Below are 21534 nucleotides of genomic sequence, written 5' to 3'. Positions count from 1 at the left end.
TCTGGAAGAGCAGCTGACATGTTTTGTTTCTGCCCGCGGAGACACCTACCACACGGACTGCATGATGCAGCTCCGCGTACAGTATGAGAACACCTGGCAGGAGTGCCTGGAATACGTGCAGAAGTGCAAGGTGGGTGTCCCTCCCTGCGGGCCCGAGGAGAGGCTCGCCGGCTCGGCCTGCTGTCCCCTCCCTGGCCCGCCCTGCCTCTCTCCAACCCGGACCCCCTGCTTTCCTTTCTCGCAGGCCCCAGGCCCTCACTGGCTATGGGTATTCTGAAGCTCTTGCCTCAGCCTGGACCCTGAGCTCCCCAGTTATTCCCACCTGTCCCTCAGGTTGTAGCCCAACATGAATGATCACCTCCAGGAAGCCTTCCCGGATCTCTCGGGCAAAGTTATATACTCCCTGGGCACCTCAGACCTCACACCCTTGACACTCCGTGAGACAGCACCTGACATTGTTTATCCCACGGAGGGCGTATGGGGGTATTTCCAGTGCTTCCCTTCGATGAGCAGCGCTGCCACTGCCATCACACCCACTTGCTCTTCACCATGCCCACCTCTGTCAGACGGTGAGCCGGCGAGTTCACCCACAAACCCCTTCAATGACAGTGCCGGGCTTTCTGGGGTGCAAGGAAATGTTTTGTCACAATGCTCTCTCCCTGCCACCTCAGTAAAACTGTTTAAATTAAAAAAAAAAAAATCATGCCCAGGCCAATGATTGGCTTAACAAAAAAGCCAATCATTGTGAGGACGGTCTAGCCTGCCGGCTGTGGCAGTAGGAGTCCCCAGGCTCTGAGGGCCCCACCTTCTCCCCCAGGAAGCTCCTGTGCTCCACCCCTCACATGTCTGTCCAGCTTCTGCTCAGCCACCGGGACTCTGAGGTGAGCAGAGCGCCTCACAGAGCGGCGCACGGCCCCGGGTGCTGCTCTTTCTGTGGCCTGTGCCACCCACTGGCAGACCCTGTCACTGAATCCTGCCCGCTGTTGCAGAGTGGGCGTCGCCAGTCCCACAGGGAGATGTGGAGACCAATGTGTGAAAGGCCTCGGGGCTGCCCAAGCCCACAGGGCTCTGCCATTTGCTCTGTGGCCTTAGGGACAGCCAGGTGCTTCCCAGGCAAACCTCAGAAGTAACGCCTGTGTCCTCTGAGGGCCCCTGCCCCGGCTCTCCCCTCCGTTTCCCCACTGCCACCCAGGGCTTCCCCCAGAGCTCGATAGACCTTGACCCTGAGGGCTGACACCTGTGCCCATTGTCACTGTCCCTTGCCCGCCGCAGGGGATGAGTGCTGAAGTCGTCCCATATCCTAAGAGTGCATTAAGATTGACAGAGGACACTTGGTATTCCGATTCAGCGGCACTGGAAGCATTTAACTGCAGACAAATTTTTAATTTGGGGAGATTAGTTTATTTTAGATTTTATGCATAAACCAAAGCTTTGTTGATAGAGAGAGCCCACTTTCTAGTTAGCATAAGTCTTTTACAGGAAATGGGAGCCCTGTCTGACTTGCAGCCACGCTGAAGCCATGCAGGATGGCGGGTTGTGCCTGTAGGGTCTGCAGTAGGACAGTGCTGAGTTCCGATTCTGCCCCCACTGTGGGCCAGCTGTGTGCCTCCAGCTTCTCTGAGCCTCGGTTTCCTCATCTGTCAAAAGGGGAGCCCTAGCCGGTTTGGCTCAGTGGATAGAGCATTGGCCTGTGGACTGAAGGGTCCGGGTTCCACATGCCCAGGTTGTAGGCTCGATCCCTAGTAAGGGGCGTGCACGAGACAGCCGATCAATGGTTCTCTCTCATCATTGATGTTTCTCTCTCTCTCTCCCTCTCCCTTCCTCTCTGAAATCAATAAAAATATATTTGTTTTAAAAATGGGGCTAATGAGAACACATCCGGGGGATTCAGTAAGACAAGGAGAGGGTAGCACACAGCACCTGGACGTAGTGGGCGGACCACAAAGACAGACCATCTCCACTGCTGTGAGGTTTCCCTGAGGGTCTCATGGATTGGGGGAAAGCAGGTCTCAGGGGCCAGGCCCAGGCCCTGAGGTAAAGCCTCCACCAGCCCCAACCAGGCTCTGCCTTGTCCCCTCCAGAAGCAGCTGCTGGACTGGAAAGCCTTCACCGAGGAGGAGGCAGAGAACATGGTGAGCCCAGCCTTCCTGCAGATGGTGGGAGCACTCCAAACCAAGGTGGAGGAGGAGCTGGAGTCCTTGGAAGTGCGTGGCTGGGGACCCAGGTCGCTGGGGAGCAGGGTGGGGTCACCCGGGGTGTTGGGCCGTGAGAAGAACAGGATTCCAGGGGCCTGAGTCCATTTCCCTCCTCATGCCCCCTTCAGAGCAGTCCAGGCTCTCACCCTGGCTCCCCAGTCACCCTTTGACACCACACTACACAGGACTCCACAGAAATCCTCTTGGGCAGTGAGTGCTCCTCGAGCCCTTGCTCACTCTCGGTGCTGAAGGGCCACAGGAGCAATAAACTCTGCCCCGTGATACTTAGAATCTGGAATGAGGTCAACAGACATTTTCTGTGAGGGACCAGATAGTAAATATTTCACGCTCCGTGGGCTGTCAGGTCTCTAACAAATTGTCACTCTACTTTTGTCACACAAAAGCAGCCTAAGGCGAAGTAGAAACAAATGGATGTAGCTGTGTTTCAATACAATTTTCTTTTTGGACTCTGAAATTAAAATTACATGTAATATTCACATCATTAGTATCTTCTTTTTATTTTTTCCCAGCCATTTAAAAATATAAACTCTGTGCTTAGCTCCCAGGGCCAAACAGAGAAGGATGGAGGGCCACATTTAGCCCACAGGCCAAGTTTGCTGATCCCTAACACTGATGAGACTCATAGATTTTTTTAAAAGGGAGAGAGGTGAGCCCCTGGCCAATGTTATTTAGTGGTTAGAGCATTGACCTGCACAACTTAGGGTCAAGGGCACATACCTGGGTTTTGGGTTCTCTCCACGCCCCTGGCCTGGGCTTGTGCTGGAAGCAACCAATTGATGTGTCCCTTTCACATCAATGTTTCTCTCTCTCTCTCTCTCTCTCTCTCTCTCTCTCTCTCTCTCTCTCTCTCTGAAAAGCAATGGGGGAAAATATCCTTGGGTGAGGATTAACAAAAAGGGGGTGGAGTAGAGTTGAGGATTTAATAGCGGAGTGTGGTGTTGGCTCTGATTCTGAGAGTGACGGAGTTTCACAGAGGGAAAGATGCCCAGGCCAAGATGGGTGCAGCCACCTGGATGCCCAGGCTAGTTTCCAAACCCCAAACGCCATCTCCTTCCTGTCAGTGACTTCAGTGGACGTGGGACAGGTCTAGACATGGGGCTTCAGGGTCAGCCAGACCAAGGGTATGACCTTGGGCAGACTAGAAGTGCTGTCCCAGAGGAGGGAGGGCCATGAGCCAAGGTGAGGCCCAGAAGATGACCTTGAGGGGCGGTGATGGCCAGTCCTTGGAGACATGAGTCCTCCCCTGTTTGGAGAGGGAGCCCCGTGAGTGGGGCCCTCCTCCTCACCTGGGGGCAGTTGGCACTCAGGGCCCCTTCTCTGGGTTCTGCAACTGCAGAAGTCCTTCGAGGCCCTCACGAAGCGGGCAGAGTGGCAGAGCTTGGACCTCTTCAGCTATTTCCAGGAGGCCGTGCAGCTGTGGGAGGAACATCAGGACATGCTGTCTGTGCAGGAGCTGCAGCTTGAGAAGCGGATGGAGCAGCAGCGCCGGAAGCACAGCCTGGAGTGCCAGGTGTGGCTCCAGCACCCAGGGGATCTCCCCCGGGGGGGGCGGGGGGGCGTGCCCAGGTTGTTTGCTGCCTGTTGGTTCTGCTTGGTGGTCTGTGAACTTAGCCAGCATTCAAATGCAAGAATGAAGAAACCGTACAACTTGGACCCACACTTCACACAATACACAAACATTCATTTCAAATGTAAAACCTCAAGCTAGCTGTAAAACTTGAGCCAGTGGGAAAACGAGGCTCACCTTGGTCATGGGACCACCTGAGTCAGGTCTGGGCTGTGCAACGGGTCCCTGGATTCAGACATGTCTGTAAGAGAGTCTGAATGCATGAGAGACAGACAGACTGCGGGCGTGGAGCAGCGGCCGCCAACCTTTCGGACCTCACAGACCACCAGTGGTCCGCGGACCACCAATTGGCGACCGCTGGTGTGGAGCATCTACTTCTGGCAGTGAGCTGGCTCCTGCCCTCGTGCCTTCACACAGTTGGGAGTGGATGGGGTCTTCTCCGCATGATTTCAAGTATGAGAGCGAGGAGCAGGGGCTACAGGAAGGTGTGACGGGCGAGCCTAGGTGGGTGTGAGGGACAGGTCCCTGAGAAGTCCCACCTGAGCTGGGTCCCCGGGGATGTAAAGTGGACAGAGAAGGACATTTCAGGCAGAGAGAAGAGCCCGAGGCCTAGAGCAGTGCCCTTTTTGTAAAAAGAGAGTCCAGGACCTGCCCTGGGCACCTGGACCTCAGATCCAGTGGCAGGGTCTCTGCGTGTCACTTCTACTCTGCAAGCTCCGGTAACTCCCATGTGCTTCCTCCTGTTTCCGGGTGGCTGCCAGGCCCAGGAGGCCCACCTCGACCAGCTGTTGGACCAACTGAGGCAGCAAAGCACTGAGGGGTCATTGAAGTTTCACCTGGAAAAGGCCAAAGATTATCTGAAGAACATGAAAAGCAGGTAGGCAGACCAGACCCCAGGAGGCCGAAGGGGAAGAGCTGGAATTCATTTTCAGGGTCAGAGGCTGCCTGCTTTGGAGCCCAGCGTGTGCCCAACAAACTCAAGGCTCAGCCGTTGCCTCCAGCTTTGGAGCAGGTTGTGGTCCTTTGCAGCTTGGTTCTCAGTCAACACAGAAACTTCCAGGGCGGACATTGACCTGAAAAGTTCATGGAGGGAGATTTCAAGGCCCTGTACCTTAAAGGTCAAGAGCATGGGCTCTCTCCTTCCTTTAAATTTTAAACATACATGCTCTTTGTTAAAGAAAAAAAGAAGTTAACCAACACAAACATGTAGAAAAATTCCCCTTATTCCTGTTCAACTCCTTGTTTTGATGGGCATGTGTATATGTGGAGATAGTGTCTTGTAAATAACGATTGGATCATACAATGGAAAATGTTATAACTACAGATATATTTCCGTTTTTAAATTACCATGTAGAATTCATTCATATAGTTGCTTTATAATGATTTAACCATCCCACAATTGATTCGCTTTTAAAGATTGGTTCCAGTTTTTCAATGTTAAAAACAGTTCTCTGTGAACCATCCTGTATCTTTGTTCCTTTGTACGACTAATTCTGTAGGGACCATCTACAGAAAAGGAATAGTACTGCTGATTGTCTGCAGGACTTCGATTCAGAAGTATTATCTTGAGGCAAATAAGTCACTCCTGAGCCTTGGTCTCCTTAGCTGGGAAACAGATAAAAGCCTGGGTCTTGGAGCATCAGAGGGTTTGATGGGATCATGTAGGTGACGTTCAAGGACAGGGTTAGGGCAATGGGCAGGGAGTGGGAACCCATGTTCCAACGCTCTTGTGTGCGTTTTCTAAATGTTCTACAGCAAGTACGTGTCCCTTGTATGATCAGAAAAATAGCAAAACAAACCAAGGGCTATTATTGTAAAAAGAAACCTGTACAGCAGCTCTGTGCAGAGCTAAATGCCCAATGCTAGCCCACCTCCGTGGGGCCAGGAGCTTCGCTTCTGGCTGGGGTCTCCCCCATTCAGCAGAGCCCTTCTTAGATGATGGTATCACCCACCTACCTCCCAGGTACGAACATTTTCATGTCATCTTGACAAGAGAAGTGATGGAGTACTCAGCGGTCATACTGAATGAACTCAACTCCTACAGCTCCAATCTCAGCAAACACTTCCATGTTCGTGAAATCTTTGAACAGGTATGGAGGGGGATACAAAAAGCCCAGGCATTCTCTGAGAAGCAAAGGATGACTTCTAGTTCTGATTTGCTTCAACTCTGAACACCTTTCCTAACCATGTGGAATTAGATTCTATGTCAGGACATCAAGGAGTCAAAAGCCAAAAGCATTTCTAAGAGAGAGCACCTCTTTCTCAGATTAGAAGAGGTTGAAGGATGGAGTTATAATAAAAAAGGCTAATTTGACAATTCTTTGAGTTCATTCATCCAACCCACCACTGTCACAGGCCCCTCCTCAAGTACAGCTCTGACCCACCCACTCTCCGCTCACAAGGCCCTCACCCACAGCTCCTAGGTGACCACAGAGGCCCCACCTCTGCTTCCGCTAACTCCTCACTCTGCCTGCATCTGCCCCTGCCTGTCCTTCTCCTCCTCTGCTGGCATCTGCCTGTCTCCACTCATCCCAAATCCACTCCAGTGACAAGCACCCCATCCACCGAGCCTGACCTCCCACATCACCTTCCTCACGTACTAAACCCCCCAGGGTTTAAGGGGCTTGCCCAAGATGACCCAATTTGTAAGGAGCTGGAATTCAAATCCAGACCTGCAAACTCCAAAAAGGCTAATTTGACAATTATTTTAGTTCACTGGTTTGTTCAGTGGTTAGAGCATTGGTCCAAGCACCAAAAGGTTGCAGGTTCAATACCTGCCCCTGGTTGGGGCAAGTGTGGGAGGCAACCAAATGCTGTGTCTCTTTTACATCAATGTTTCTTTCTCTCTCTCTCTCTTCCCCTCTCCTTCCCTTCCACTCTCTCTAAAAACCAATGGAAAAAATATCGTTGGGTGAGGATTAACAACAATATCAAAAAAATGTCAGAATGAGATTTTATTCTATTAATGCCTGCTGTATGATGAAAGGGATTGCTGGTATGTTTGGGATTAAGTAAAACTGATTCCCTGGATTGGGAATACCCTGATGGCCCAGAGAAATGCCTGCATTAGATATTGGGGGAGGGGGCAGTTCCTTTTACGTAAATGAAAAGAGGTGCCCTTAGAAGTGGCACCTAGGAGGAGGGCAGTGCTGCTCAGTGTTCCTGTTTGTTTTTTTTTTCCTTGTAGAACTTGGATGGGGAAGTCATTTTCAAACTCAGGGAACCAGGTAAACCTTTCACAAGTCAAGTCTGATTCTCCCCGACTCCACTCTTGTATAATTTTGGGTTGGGGACACCCAATTCAGGCTACATTGGTAACCTGTCTTTCTTTGTGCTTTGGGTTGGTCCTCAACAGAAGCATATGAAAAGGATATCCAGGAGAGAATGAGAAAACTGAGGGGGAAGCAGAGGGCTACAATGGAAACGAGCAAGAGTGAGGAAAGCATAAGTGGAAATGAAAGTTTCCCTTGGTCAGCAGAAGAGGTGGAAGAAGGACAATATCGAGACATTGAACACTTCGTAACTGAAGAGACTGTGAGCCAGAGGGAAACATCTGTACTGAGTGAAGAGATGGATGGGTCGAGAGAGGACTCTGTTCAGGAATTAGAAGAAATGCGGGTTGAAAGAGACAGCTCCTTAAAATCATCCCTGAGTCAGGAAAATGTGATGGTTCAAGAAAAGGAGAAGGAAGAGAAGAAAGAGGAGGAAGAGGCAGAGGAAGAGAATAGAGAGGAGAAGGAGGAGAAAGAAGAGGAGCACGAAGAGAAAGAGGAGGAAGAGGAGGAGGAGGAGGAGGAGGAATATGAGAGTTTATTTATGGCTGAGGTAGGTCAGGAATGGATTTATGCTTTGCTTGGGGAAAGTGTATTATGTTCACTCTGTGTTTCATTAATACAAGCCTGAGTCCCCAGTGACACAGTCTCCCTTGGGGTGTGTATAAGGAATTACAAAGGTATGCACACCTTTTATTTTTGCCAATAATTATTATCTAATTATTATCTCATAGCAATGTTTTTTAAAATTCACCTTCCTCTCCTCACATCCCATCCTACAACCTAATCTGAGGTCACATGACTTTCCTTGGTCTTCCCTGGTCCTCTCCCTTTCCTGGCTCCTCTTTACTGTGCAGATCAACTTACCCTCTCTATTCTTTCTCTCTTCTCCTTCCCTGCTTGTGTAAAACAAAAGACCCATCTCCGAGTTGGCAGACAGAGCTCTCCTTCAAGTACAGGGAAGCAATTCTCATATCATTAAATCTTGCCCAACACGTTCAAACGCACTGAACAGTAACTTGAATTTCATAATCGTGAAATTGCAAAAGATACTTTTCCTGTGTTGCTGTGGAAGAATTGGCACATGAGACTTCTTTCTGAGCAGGTATCTCAAACTCAGATGCCCATAGGCGTGTCATAGAGCTAGAGACCAAGTGTAAAATGGTGACAAGTGGTAAAGAGCATTGTCTTGTCCATTTGAGCTGCTGTAACATAGACTGGGTGGCTTATAAACAACAGTATTTTTTTTTCCTCACAGTCCTAGAGGTTGGGAGTCAAAGATCAAGGCACCAGCAGATTGGGTGTCTGGTGAAGGGACTTCCTGGTTCATAGATGGCCATCTTCTCACTGTGTCCTCACATGGTGGTGGAAGGGCAGGGGAGTTCTCTGGCGTCTTTTTTTTTTTTTTTTTACGAATCCCATTCACAAGTGCTCTGCCTTCATGACCGAATCACCTTCTAAAGGCCCACCTCCAAACACCAACACGATGGGGATATACATTTTGGAAGAACATCCACCATTCAGTCTATGGCAACTGGGCAGTCATTACTCAGCCCCAGCCAACAATGTCACATGGGAAGTGGGTTCAGAATTGCCAGGTTTTCTGATTTTTAAGAGAATTCCAAAATCTAGACTATATGTGGAATTTCCCGACTTTAAAAGCATTATGTGGGCAACAAAAAACACACAACTACAGGCAAGATTCAGCTCATAGGTCAAGGAACCTGTGTTTGGATCCCCAAGTCTGTTTGATGATGTCAAGTCTAAAGTCTTGTTTTCTGCTTAGTCCGAAGCCGAGGAAGAGAGCCGGGGGACTGCATCCCCTGAGGACATGGAATCCTTCACCGTCTCCAGTGGGAACACTTATTTTGTCTTCATTCCCCTGGAACAAGAAGAGGATGAGATCAAGGGGACCCATTCCAACCTCTCTGACATTTTCATCGACGACACTTCCAATGCCAAGTTCCTAGAACAAGTAATCATTCCATCCAGTCTAGTGTCAGAAGTTAAGAAACAGTGAGTAGGAAACCCTTTTATTCTCATTCTCTTGTCATGAGTTTTATTAACAAGTTGAAACATTTTAACAAAAAAATGGACTAATTTCACAAGGAAAAGGAAATGTGTACCTGAGGGTATAGATAAGAAACACAAATGCCCAGGATTATTTGCAGTTACAGATATCTTCTGTGACCCCCTCCACCTGTCCCAGGATGCCTTGCTGTCTTGGGCCTTGTACCGAAGACCTAGTGTTTTCTCTGCAAGATGTTTCTGGGATCTAGATCATGGCTCATCGGTAACCTTAGGGTTTCTTACTTAAAATGTTTTTTGTAGATATAGTCCATAGGAGTGAGTATATCAGTATAATATTTGGCCCTAATTATGTGACACATTTAATATAGAAAATTGAGAAAAGTATGATGAAGAATATAGAAATGACCCATAGTTCTACCACTAAGAATTTACCTCCCCTAACTCCCAAGTTTCTGGGCCTTCATGTTTGAATTTGGATCAAACATGGATATTTGCATTTGGCTTTTGGAGAGAGCATTTCCATTGTCCTTCTGGTTCTACAACACCATGGCTAGGACTAACCAGCTATAGATCACTTGCTAGTCTACCTCCCATGTTTACACATGGGCAGGGAATAGAAGGAGTAAAGTCAGGCCTTTGTACTCTTTTCTCCTTTATCTCGGCATCTTCTGACCTTGGAAACGTCTCCTGACTTGAACCTCATCCTCTCCTTCCTCTATCACAGGCCTGTGTCTGTCCTCTCCATAGCCCACAGAACAAGGACCACCACAAGAGCTAATATTTACTGAGAGGATCTAATACTTTTAATAACTATAAGAGGAGTCCAGTAATTAGTCTATTTTACAGATGAAGAAACTGAAGCTCAGAGAGTTAGTAACTTGAAGAAGATCTCTGAGATAGGAAGTGGTTAGATCCATGATATGACTTTAGACCCTGTAATTCCAGAGTTTTGAACCAAATACTATGCCACCTGGCCTTGGAACTAACCAGAAAAATAGTTCTGTGTTTAAATTATTAGATTTGCATGTTGCAGGATAGCATACATGTCAAAAAGTACTGAAATCATGAGTATATAGCTCAGTGAATTATTCAAAGGGAATACTGCAGGTAACCAGTACTCACAGAAGTGAAATGTTACCAACTCTCCAGGAGTCCCCCTCAGGTACCTGTCCCAAGTCACAGCACTCTCTTCCCCAAGGATAACAAATATTCTAACTTCTGAATTAGTTTTGCTTGTGTTTCAACTTTAAATGGAATCATACGGAATGTACTGTTTTATATCAGGCGTCTTTCATTATGTTTGTAAGCTTCATATATGTTTTTTAATGTGGCTATAGCTCATTTTTTTATTTCTGTGTAGTATTCAATTATAAAAAAATGACACATTTTATTGATCTATTCTTCTACTGGATGCACATTGGGTTGTTTCCCATTTGGGGATATGCCAACAATGCCACTCTGAACATTCTTATATGCACACATCTTTTGGTGAACATATATATATTTCTCTGTTAGATATATAACTAAGAGTGGAATTGTTAGGACATGGAGTTATATGTGTATGCATCTTGAGAAGATACAATCAAAAGATACTGCCAAGAGGTTTCAAGTGTTTTTAACGGTTTACAACAGTGTGTGAGAGTTCCACTTGTTCCATATCCTCACCAATACTTGGTATTATCAGGAGTTTTTATTTTAGCCACTATGGTATCTGTGTAGTGGTGCTTTATTGTGGCTTTATATTTATTTTTCTGATGAATAATGATGATGTGCACCTTTTTATATACTTATTGGCCATTTGGTTATTTTATCTTAAAATCTTTTGCCTTGTTTTTCTGGTGGATTATCTATCTTTTTTCTCATGACTCATATGAGTTAGTTACTTCCACTAGATATGAGGTTATTGTCAGGTAAATGCATGGCAAATATTCATTCCCTCTCTTTGCTTACCTTTTTTACTCTTTTTTTTCCCCCTCTGTTTCTTTTCTTTCCTTTTTTTTTTTTTTTTTTTTTTTTTTTTTTTTTTTTGGTTAATCCTCACCTGAGGATATTTTTTCCATTTATTTTTAGACATAGTGGAAAGGAAGGGGAGAGACAGAAAGAAACATTGATGTGAGAGAGACACATTGATCGATTGCCTCCCCCACGTGCCAGAACAGGGATTGAGCCTGCAACCCAGGTATGTGGTATGTGCCCTTGACCGGAATTGAACCCAGGACTTTTCAGTCTGAGGGCTGACGCTCCAACCACTGAGCCAAACTGGGTAGGGCACTTTATTTTATTCTCTTAAAGGTATCTTTTGATGAACAGAATTTCTAATTTGTAATAAGTCCCTAATCATAAATTTTTTCATTAGGGTTAGTGTAATTTGTGTCCTATCTAAGAAATTTTTGCTTTCCCCAGGTCATGAAAATATTATCCTATGTTATCTGCCACAAGACATTGTTTTAAACTTACCCATTTAGAGGTAAAATCCACCTGGAATTGATTTTTGTTTATGGTGTGAGGTAGGAGTCAACATTAATTTCTTCCCATGTGAATAACCCGTTGACCCCAGGCCATTTGGAAAATTCTTCTCTCCCCACTGCTCTGCTGTGCCTCTTTCTGTTGCTCTGTGTGTGTATCCTTGCAGCACCACCTCACCTTGCTTGAGCACTGTATCTTTATACCAAGTCTCAATATCTCAAAGTGTAAGTCTTCCAAATCTGCTCTTCTCCAAGATTGTCTTGACTATCCTTGACCATTGGTAGGTATTTCTATATAAATTTGAATTCAGCTCATCAGTTTCAATAAGAGGACATCTGCTGAGTTGTGTGTGTGTGTGTGTGTTTTAATCTCATTGAATCTATAGATAAATTTGGGGAGAACTGACATCTTAACAATACACAGCTGTCAACATAAATTTTAAAAAGGAAGACGTGCCCTAACTGGTTTGGCTCAGTGGATAGCGCGTCGGCCTGCGGACTCAAGGGTTCCAGGTTCGATTCCGGTCAAGGGCATGTACCTTGGTTGTGGGCACATCCCCAGTGGGGAGTGTGCAGGAGGCAGCTGATCGATGTCTCTCTCTCATCGATGTTTCTGGCTCTCTATCCCTCTCCCTTCCTCTCTGTAAAAAATCAATAAAATATATATATTTTTTTTTTAAAAAAAGGAAGACTTGATAAACTGGGGAAATATTTGCAACTCACATCACAGTCAAAGGACTTCATGTTCCTAATATATAAAGAGCTCCTATATAAGGAGATTAATAAGAAAAACAAGCAGTTACACAGTAGAGAAATGGGCAGAATATATTAATGGATAGTATTCATAAAAATAAATAAAATAGTCTTAAACAAATGAAAATATGCTCAATCTCAGTCATAATATGGCAAAATTGTCAAATTTAGAAGTTTGACAATGTACTCTGAGGCTATGGAGAGGTGGGTACTGGTTCCTCGCTGCTGATGGGAGTTCAGGTTGCCTTGAAGTAGAAGTACTTTGATTGTATCTTCAAGAATCACACCTGTATTTTAGCCTTTGATTTAACAATTCCAGTTCAGGGAATTTGCCCTATAAAAATGCTTCTACACTTGACATATGTACAAGGTTATTCATTGTGGCCTTCTCTGTTAGAACAAATGGTTGAAAACCATCCAATGTCCTCTTGCAGGGGTGTGGTAAAAGAATTACAGTCCACCCAAACCAAAAACACAGTGCATTTGGGAAATAAAATAAGGAAGAAGGAGTGAAAGGGCCAAGTACTTTATCAATATGGAAAGAGCTCTCCCAGGCCCCGATTGCTGTCAGAATGACCCTCCCTGGTCTCTCCGACAGGATTCGAGCTGGCTTTTTTGAGCACTTAGAGAAGTGGTTTGACCAATGTACCCTCAATGCCCGGGTCATCGTGTCTACCAAGATCGATCAGCTGGATTCAGAACTGGAGCTGCGTCTGCACCTGCACCAGCCAAGAGCAGAGCGCATTGAAAAGGACATCCACAACGTCAGGGCAGGTACAGTCGCTGCCTGGGAAGGCGGCCCTGCTCAGCTGCACACTCACTCGCTGCCCCTTTATCTTGTTGTCACACCACGCGTGTAAGAGTTTGCTACTCCCAGGCTGGCCAAGAAGGTGGTACTCAGAATACTCATTCAAAATGTTTTAATAGGTTTGTGTTTTTTTTTAAAAGAGGCATTAGATATTGAAATGAAGAGTGTTGTCCTGTTTTAGCTGTGTGGATCCCAGATCTGTTCACATACCTGTCAGATATGTGGCAGATGCTTCAGAGGCAAGCCTGTAGCTCCGGTATCAGAGCTGTCAGGCTCAACCACTGTAGCTGTGTGACTCTGGACAGGTGACCTAACTTCTCTGATCTGTCTCTTACCTGTAGAAGAGGATGTTGTTAGTGGCAGTGATACAGTGAGTAATCTTAAGCAACTCATACAAGCCACAAGCCCCCTAAAGTGGTAGCCATTAATTTTTGCTTATAATTTATAACACTTAACCCTTTGCACTCGCTTGCTTTTTTCTCGATTCCTTTATTCTACTCGGGATTTAATTTTTTAAATACCCCAGATTTTACAAAGCGCGGCAATAGAATAAAAAATTGGAGTTTCTTTTCATACAAACTTATTTATTTGGATTTTTTTATATTTCAAATTATTGATACATTCAAAGAGTAATTTTAATCTCGATGCTAACCGTGTCGAGTCACACTCGACATCCAAGTGCAAAAGGTTAAAAGTGGTGCCTTTTCTTTCTTAGGCAGAGGGGTCCATTAATAGGGGGGGAGGGGCACACTTTTAGATGGATCCTTCAATGACCCCTGTTAGGTTTTCACTTGTGTCACACTTCAAGCTCCATCACAGACCTCAGACAGTTCCCACAGGATCCCACCCAACCTCCTCTTGCCTGGGGTAGTGAAATGGCTGTGGACTCTGGCAACCTGGCCTGGAGTCCCAGTGCTTGTGGCCTTAGGAGACCTTCTGGACTTTTGGTTCTCATTGTCTTCATCTGAAAAACGTGCGTTAACGATGAATATAAATAAGGTGCTTTCCGAAGGCTGGTTTCCTCCCCCCTCCCTGGCTCCCTGGCCCAATGCACCATGTGGAAGTCCAGGCCAGAGAGGCAATGTCCCAGAGCCACACCATTCATTTCTGACTTCGCTGGGACCACAGACTTTCACCTCTCCCAGCGGTAGGGAGGTCAGATAGGGTGAGCTGGGGCTGTCTGCTAGCTCTAACGCCCTGTGATGGATCTTTTGAAGCCAAATCCTGGTTCTTTTTACTGCACCTTAGAAGTCCATTGGAATTCAGGCTCATTGGAAATGATCAAAAGGAACAACCCTCAACTGCCCAGCTGTGGGCTGGGTGTTTTCACCCAGGCCCTCTCACCGAGATCCCTGACCTCCCCAACACCTTGCCCCTATCCCACCTGCTCCCAGGTTGCTTCTCTGGGACTCTCCATCTGCCAGGCCTTGTTCCCTTTAGCTGTAGGCAGGGCGTCTCCACCAGCAGAGACCCCCGCCCCGCCCCCTACCCATAGCTGGGCAGAGCTTCCTCTCCAGTTAGAGACCCGGGGGCAGTTTCAAATTGGCCTCCCTGATATCTGTGCCCATTCCCAGGCCAGGCCCTGGTGAGAGCAGGATAAGGGACATTGTCCTGACTCGTCCCTGCTCTGCAGCAGCCTGGGAAGGGCAGCTGTCACTGTCAGGGAAAGGAATATCCTGAGGTGACTCGGGATCCAGAGGACCTCAGCTCCCTCGTTCATTTCAGCCGAGCTCTTGCTTCATCAAGAGCGTTTGGATAGCCATTGCGCCGGGGTGCTGGAGGCGCTGAAGAAGGAGAAGCTGATGTTCTCCCAGTTCCAAGAGGAGCAAAACATAAAGACTAAAAACTTCCGCAGCAAGATTTGGGACATGGAACACATCTTCCTGAATGCCACCAGGAGCCAGAAGTAAGGGCCCTGGAGTCCCCCACCCTGGCCTCGTGGGCCTAGGACCCAGCCGGGTGGCTGCTGTCAGAGGAGTGGTCCCTCTGGTGGATAAAAGAATTGGGTTTTCCAGGCCATGGAGCAACCTTCTCTTTTCATTTCACCTCTGCATGAGGGTCAGAGTCCAACTGTGAAACATCTGTCTGGGGCCTGGGGGCTGGGGCAGGAGAGCAGCCAGAGAGAACAAAGGGTGCTTGCTCTGTGCAGACGGTGTATCCCAAAATGTCCACTTCCGTCTGGGGCAATCAGGATGGAGGAAGGGGGGTAGGGGCAGAATTCTCCCATCAGGAAGGAGCACTGGCCCAGCTGGAGGCAGAGATGTGCTCAGGGCTGAGCAAGGGGTTCCAGGAGGGCCATGCAGGGATTTGGGATGGGGGCTCTTTGTGTGCTCGGGGAGGCCTCAGTCCGGTAACAGGGGAGGAGCCTCACAGGTCTCTGCACAGTGGTCAGGTACACAAGAGGCAGCTGGTTCGGGTGGACTTGGGCGTGAAGGGGAAACCTGCAGGGCACTCATTCAGGGGAGCCCCAGGAAGCAGGAGCCATGCTGCTGGGAGTTAGAGCGAACGTGCCGGAGGGAGGACAAGATGCAGTAGGGCCTGGGATTCTTTTACCAGTTTGGTGGCAGGGGCCGGAGTGAGGAGAGAGGGCCCTCTGGCCCAGCACACTGAGAGCTCCACACTGTGTCCTGCACACGCTGGCATTTTGAACTTCCTTCTAAAGCCTCTTTTAAAACTGTCCAGAGAAGATGGGCAGAGCTGCTGGTGGCCTCACAGCTGGGCACAGCAGTGGAGCTCAAGCAGCCTTCCAGGTTGGCCTCCCACGCCAGTCACCACCCTGCCCCTCCCATGTCCCCAGGCTGGTCAATCTCAGCAGCACCCTGCACCGGGAGCTGCTTAGCTACGTCGATGTCATCCAGGTGTCCCTGCGCAGCTTCCGCCAGTACTTGGAGGAGAGCCTGGGCAAGCTCCGCTATACCAACATTGACTTCATCAAGCACAGCAGGTGGGAGCCAGCATCCGGGCCTCTGCGGCCACCAGGCTTTCTCTATTGAGAGTTGGTCATGTCCCCTTTAATTTTTTTATTGTGACAAAATGTACATAACATAAAATCCACTTTAATTAACCATTTTTCAGATGTTCAGTTCAGTGGTATTAAGTATAGTCGCAGTGTTGTGCTGCCATCACCGTCATCCATCTCCAGAACTTTTTTATCTTTGCAAACAAACTCTGCACTCATTATGTACTAACTCCCATTCTCCTTTCCCCCAGCCCCTGACAGCCACCATTCTATTTTCTGCCTCTATGAATTTGACTCCTCCAGATACCTCATTATAAGTGGAATCATACAACATTTGTCCTTTTGTGTGTCTGGCTTATTTCACTTAGCATAATGTCTTCAACATTCATCCACGTTGTAGCTTGTGTCAGCGTTTCATCCCTTCCTAAGGCTGAATATGATTCTATCGTGCATATACTGTATACTACATTTTGTTTATCCATCCATCCCTCGATGAGCATTTGGGTTATTTTCCTGCTTCCGTCCTTGACTTACCTGCATTCATTTTACCTTGATCTTGTACTTTTAATTTAAAGCCTTATTAACCACATATTTAGGACGAATAGAAAGTTTCAGGTCTGATCAGTGGCTTCTATTTCTTCCAAATTATTTTCAGATTGTTTTCAGAGGGAGGCAACTTTTCTCCTGAAGAAATCCAGTCACTGTGTAATCGACTAGAGAAGGAAGCTGCCCGGATAGAGGTTGTTGAAAGCTCCATCATGCTCAACATGGAGAAGATGGAGAGCGAATACCTGGATCAGGTGGGTGAGCCCCACCTTTGACCTCCAGCCAGGCTCCCAGGATGCCTGGTTACAAGGTCAACGAGGCCAGTCAGGCCCCCTTTCCAACCATTAGTTGAGCCTGTCCCTCTCGGCTTCTGAAGCCCAAAAGTTCCCAATTAAGCCCCCCTCCCTTACTTTCTATATTTCCTTACAGGCCAATGATTTTATCAACAAGTTTGAAAGTAAATTCCATAACCTGTCTGTGGACCTTATTTTCTTAGAGAAAATCCAGCGGTTGCTGACAAATCTGCAAGTGAACATCAAGTGTGAGGTGGGACAGATTAATCCTTCATCTGGTGGCTGTTTATCTCACACACACACACACACACACACACACACACACACCTGCATGCCATCACTGTCCTAGAAGCTGGGGGTACTGGTGTGGTCTCTGTCCCATGGGACTTGCATCCAGCCAGGAAGACAGATTAAATCGTCATAGCTTCTAACATTCATTGAGTTCTTTGAATGTTAATGGGCTTATTTTGATTGGCTATGCTAGTCCTTACAAGAACTGTACAAAGCAAGCACTGCTTTTAATCCCCATTTTAGAGATAAAGAAACATGCAGAGAGTAAGTGACTTAGTCAAGGACACAGAGCTCTTAAATGGTATAGTCATAATGTGAGTCCAGGTCAAAGATCTCAAATAAACAACCTAGCTGAGCACCTGAAGGAACTAAAAAAAGAAAAAGAAATTAAACTTAAAAAGAAGAATAAACTTTAGCAGAATGAAGGAAATACCTAAAGGTCAGATCAGAAATCAATGAAATAGAGATTAGAAAAACCATATAAAAGATCAATGAAACTACGCTGACTTTTTTGAAGATAAACAAAATTGACAAACCTTTAGCTAGACTGACTAGGGAAAAAAGAGACAAGATTCAAATAAAATCAGAATTAAAAGACATTGCAACTGATACCACAGAAATACAAAGGATCAGAAGAGACTACTATGACCAATTATATGCCAATAAAAACGATAACCTATAGGAAATGGATAAATTCCTAGAAACATACCCATACCCTCAACCAGTGCTGTGAGTCACCAATTTTATTTTTAAACCTTATCTATTTGACAATGTAAAAAAATCTTTAAAACTTACATTGATCAAGTTTCTAATAAGATTGTGCCTTTTCCCCGCCTGATTTAATTTTTCCAGTATTTACTTCATTTCTCAGATAATATGTTTCACTAAACATTTTCCTGATCAAAATAAGTATTCTAGAAACAAATCTTGGAACTTCTGTCTTTTCTAGGTGGCAAAATCTAATTCACAAGCAGATGGATTAAATTCTTCTCTGGAACAGCTTCAAAGCAAAGTAGAAATGTATCGAAACTCAAGGGGAGATAAAAATGTAAGTGCTCAGTAGGTGCTAAGCTATGAATGGTAAAGATGCCTCGTGCTGGAATCATAAACTGGAAATACACTTGCATGGTCAAGATTTCTCCAGCACCAGAGGGGCCTCGGAGCCTTCCTACTAAATCCCAGGCAGGCAGGCAGGCAGGCAGAGTCCGGTGAGAGAGTCCTTTCTCTTTCACTTCAGTGACTGATTAAGGTTTAATTGTCTGACAATAGAGGACATTTATTTTTCTGTCTTTTTTGCTTTGTCTTGCATAGCAACACATGCTTTCTGGAAAAAGTTCCAACATCCACAAAGCACAGAGTGGAGAACACACATCACTCATGTTGTCCTCATTTCCTGCAGAGCCACTCATGACTCCTGTATTTTGATGCCGGTGTTTCTGTACATCCCCGGCACCTCACTGTGCTTTCCTACACACCGGTGGGGCGTGGTCAGTGGGATTGCTACTCTAGCAGGGTGTGTATTTGACGTTGTCATGGAGATCCCCCTCCAGGAAGTTGTGATCATTTCACTTCTGCACACCCTTGCCATCTTGGACCAGACATTTCCTTCTGAACATAGAGTGTTAGATCTAGGGGAAATCCTAGGGAAGCATTCTCTGTCCCCAGCATGCAGATGGGGAGACTGAGTCAAGTGTATTTAAATCATTTGCCTAGAACAGTGGTAGGCAAACTCATTAGTCAACAAAGCGGCAAACCGCGGCTCTCAAGCCGCATGTGGCTCACGAGCCGCAGTTTACCGACCGCTGGCCTAGAACAAATTTGTAGACCCAGTAATGGAACTCCCGATGCCCTCTCCCCTGAAGCAGTGGTCAGCAAACTGCGGCTCTTGAGCCACATGCGGCTCAAGAGCCGCGGTTTGCCGCTTTGTTGACTAATGAGTTTGCGACCACTGCCCTGAAGGATCTGTCCCAGTGCAGCAGCCTGGGAGAGCCAGCCCCTTCCCCAGAGCCCTTCCTGCCAGTGAGGGGCCTCCATCCAACCAGGAGGCATTCTCACCAGCCAGCTCCCGTTCCTGAGATTCAGACGGAATCAGCCCGCCCTCCTGCAGCCTGCTTCCGGTGGCTTTCTCCTCCCATGCTCTCACTAGGTAGTGGTCACCGAAGACCTCCATGGCTTCATACAGACTTGGAAAGAAAAACTGAGCCAGAGGATTCAGTACCTCAACTGCAAGCGGAAGCAAGCGTCTATAACCCAAGTGGTGTTTGCTGTAAGGCGTGGAATGGGGTGGTGGGGAAGCGGGGGTGAACTATTAGAGAATGCAGGGCTCAGCAAAGCCCAAGGGAAGAGGGAGCTCCCAGGCCCCTGCTGGACACCAGGCCTATGGGGTGCCTTGGAAAGGCCACAGGCTGTGCAGTCAGATCTGGGTCCAAATCCAAGACGGGCCACTTCCCTGCATTGGTCTCTTAGAGGATCCCTCACCTCTTGATACCACCTCCTCTCCCCCATCAGGGCCCCCAGCTCACTGCACCCACCAGCTCTCAGGGAAGCCTCACCTTTCAACCTCTTCCTTCCCACCCATACCCATGAGCAGCCACCAGCTTCTCTCTACCCCACCCCCACCCCCACCCCAACCACCTCATCCAAATCCCCTGGTCTCTTGTGCCCCTGGCTGTCTTTAGCTTCTCACTTCCTTCTATGACCCGTTTCCTGAGCTGCAGCCAGACCAAACGCTAGAAAAGGCCATTCTGACTGTCACTCTCCTGCCCTCTGGGTAAAATCAGACCTATGCAGCAACCTGTGCCGTCAGTCCACCCTCCATGGCCTCTTCGTTTTTCTGGTATCCCCAAGATGCCACTTTGCCCGCCCCCCCCCGCCCCAAGATGTCACTTTCATCAGACTTATACAGCAGCCTCTGGCAGCATAAATGGACACCCCTCACGTTCTGCTCTAGTTACCCTCAGACCCTGCCTCTCACTGCCACGTTTTGAACCAGCCTTTCCTTCTAGGGGGAGGCTCTTCCCGCCACACCATCAACACTAAGCCTGCATCGCACCACCACTACTGCACCTGACAGGCTTAGAAGTCCGGCTGGGGCCTTCCCGCTTACAGTCCCCTGCAGTGTCATGACTCAGAATAAAGGAGGGAACAGTCTAACTGAACTCTCATTGTGAGCCACCACTCTGACCCTTTCTCTAAGGTCCACCTCAGGGGGGAGTTGGCTACTCACTCATCCATGCATTCATCTATTAGTTAAAAACATTGCCTGGGAACACCCATGGGCCAGCTTACAGGCCCATGACCTTCAGTCTCATAGAAGACACTGGAACTTTTCCTTTACAGCACTGGTGCCCATTGCGACCAAACTCTTACTTGATACGTATTAAATGTCTGTCTCTCTGACTAGACTTTCAGGTCCATGAGGACAAGGGTCCATGTGGCCTCTTCACTCCATGTCCAGGGACCCAGGCAGAGCCTTGCAGAGAGCAGGCACTCAGGAAACATGTTTGAAAGTTGGCATGCATGCATGCATGCATGAGTGAGTGGCCCTCTAAAAGAGATGTGACCATTACTGTTTTATAGAAGGGAAAATAGAGGCTCAGCATGGTCCGTCAGCTGGCCTCCAGCTGCAGCACCTGAGCAAAGTGGTGCTGGAATGTGAACCCAGCCTGTCGGGCTGCCTGGCACCTGGGCTGGGCCCACACGCTAGGGCCTTTCTCTCTGGCCTGCAGAGCAGCACCTTGGCTGACTTGGACAAGGACAGTGACATCCTGGTGTCTTCAGAAGTCCTTGAAGAGGAGGCCAAGGTAGATGTGGTCACCCCCGAGTCCTTTGCCCAGCCAAGCCGCATAGGGAAGCCCATGATTGAAGACCCGGCTATCGATGTGGTCAAGAAGATCCTGCAGTGAGTGGCCCTGGGGTGCACTACAGGGCCCCGCCACCGTGGCCCAGGCCCTGAGCCTTCAGGAACTGGCTTTGGAGTCCCACCCACTGGGTCCCCATGTGAGCCCACCCCTGAAAGCCTGTGACCTGACTAAGCAAGGGAACTCTCCTCGCAGCGCCTCCGTCTTCTCCTCTAAAATGGGGCTCATGATAGGATGACGTCATGTTGTGCTGTGTGCTAATGGGAGTGGTGCCCAGTGGCTGGCATGAGCTGTGCTCATGGTCACGGGGGAAACCTCACATCCTCTCCTTCGGTTTCAGACTTCAGGACTCAAGATTCGCAGTTTCCCCGAGTGATAAAACTCGATCGCAGACAGGTAAAGGCGAGCAGGCCTGTGAGTGGCAGGCCACTGGCAGCGGGGAAGCCATGGTGTCACCTGGTCCATACTCACCC

The 21534-nt window shown here is 47.8% G+C and overlaps 1 protein-coding gene across 1 annotated transcript in view; it reads left to right on the top strand.

Moving 5' to 3' along the window:
• The window catches only part of CCDC180 (coiled-coil domain containing 180), a gene marked incomplete at its 3' end in the record, with an annotated part of 49206 nt that overhangs the window by 15058 nt on the left and 12614 nt on the right, over positions 1-21534 (top strand). The window contains exons 11-27 of the mRNA XM_079790453.1: positions 42-130; positions 2082-2204; positions 3553-3726; positions 4545-4660; positions 5747-5873; positions 6971-7010; positions 7139-7608; positions 8842-9071; positions 12903-13078; positions 14838-15018; positions 15910-16056; positions 16727-16871; positions 17047-17163; positions 18151-18249; positions 19348-19467; positions 20930-21102; positions 21402-21457. Coding sequence (XP_079646579.1) covers positions 42-130; positions 2082-2204; positions 3553-3726; positions 4545-4660; positions 5747-5873; positions 6971-7010; positions 7139-7608; positions 8842-9071; positions 12903-13078; positions 14838-15018; positions 15910-16056; positions 16727-16871; positions 17047-17163; positions 18151-18249; positions 19348-19467; positions 20930-21102; positions 21402-21457 — 2583 coding nt within the window. The remainder of the gene's footprint in view (positions 1-41; positions 131-2081; positions 2205-3552; positions 3727-4544; positions 4661-5746; positions 5874-6970; positions 7011-7138; positions 7609-8841; positions 9072-12902; positions 13079-14837; positions 15019-15909; positions 16057-16726; positions 16872-17046; positions 17164-18150; positions 18250-19347; positions 19468-20929; positions 21103-21401; positions 21458-21534) is intronic.

The sequence above is a fragment of the Cnephaeus nilssonii genome, assembly GCF_951640355.1.
Source record: "Cnephaeus nilssonii genome assembly, chromosome: 14".
Lineage (NCBI taxonomy): Eukaryota > Metazoa > Chordata > Mammalia > Chiroptera > Vespertilionidae > Cnephaeus > Cnephaeus nilssonii.
This window is presented reverse-complemented; position numbering and strand designations above follow the sequence as displayed.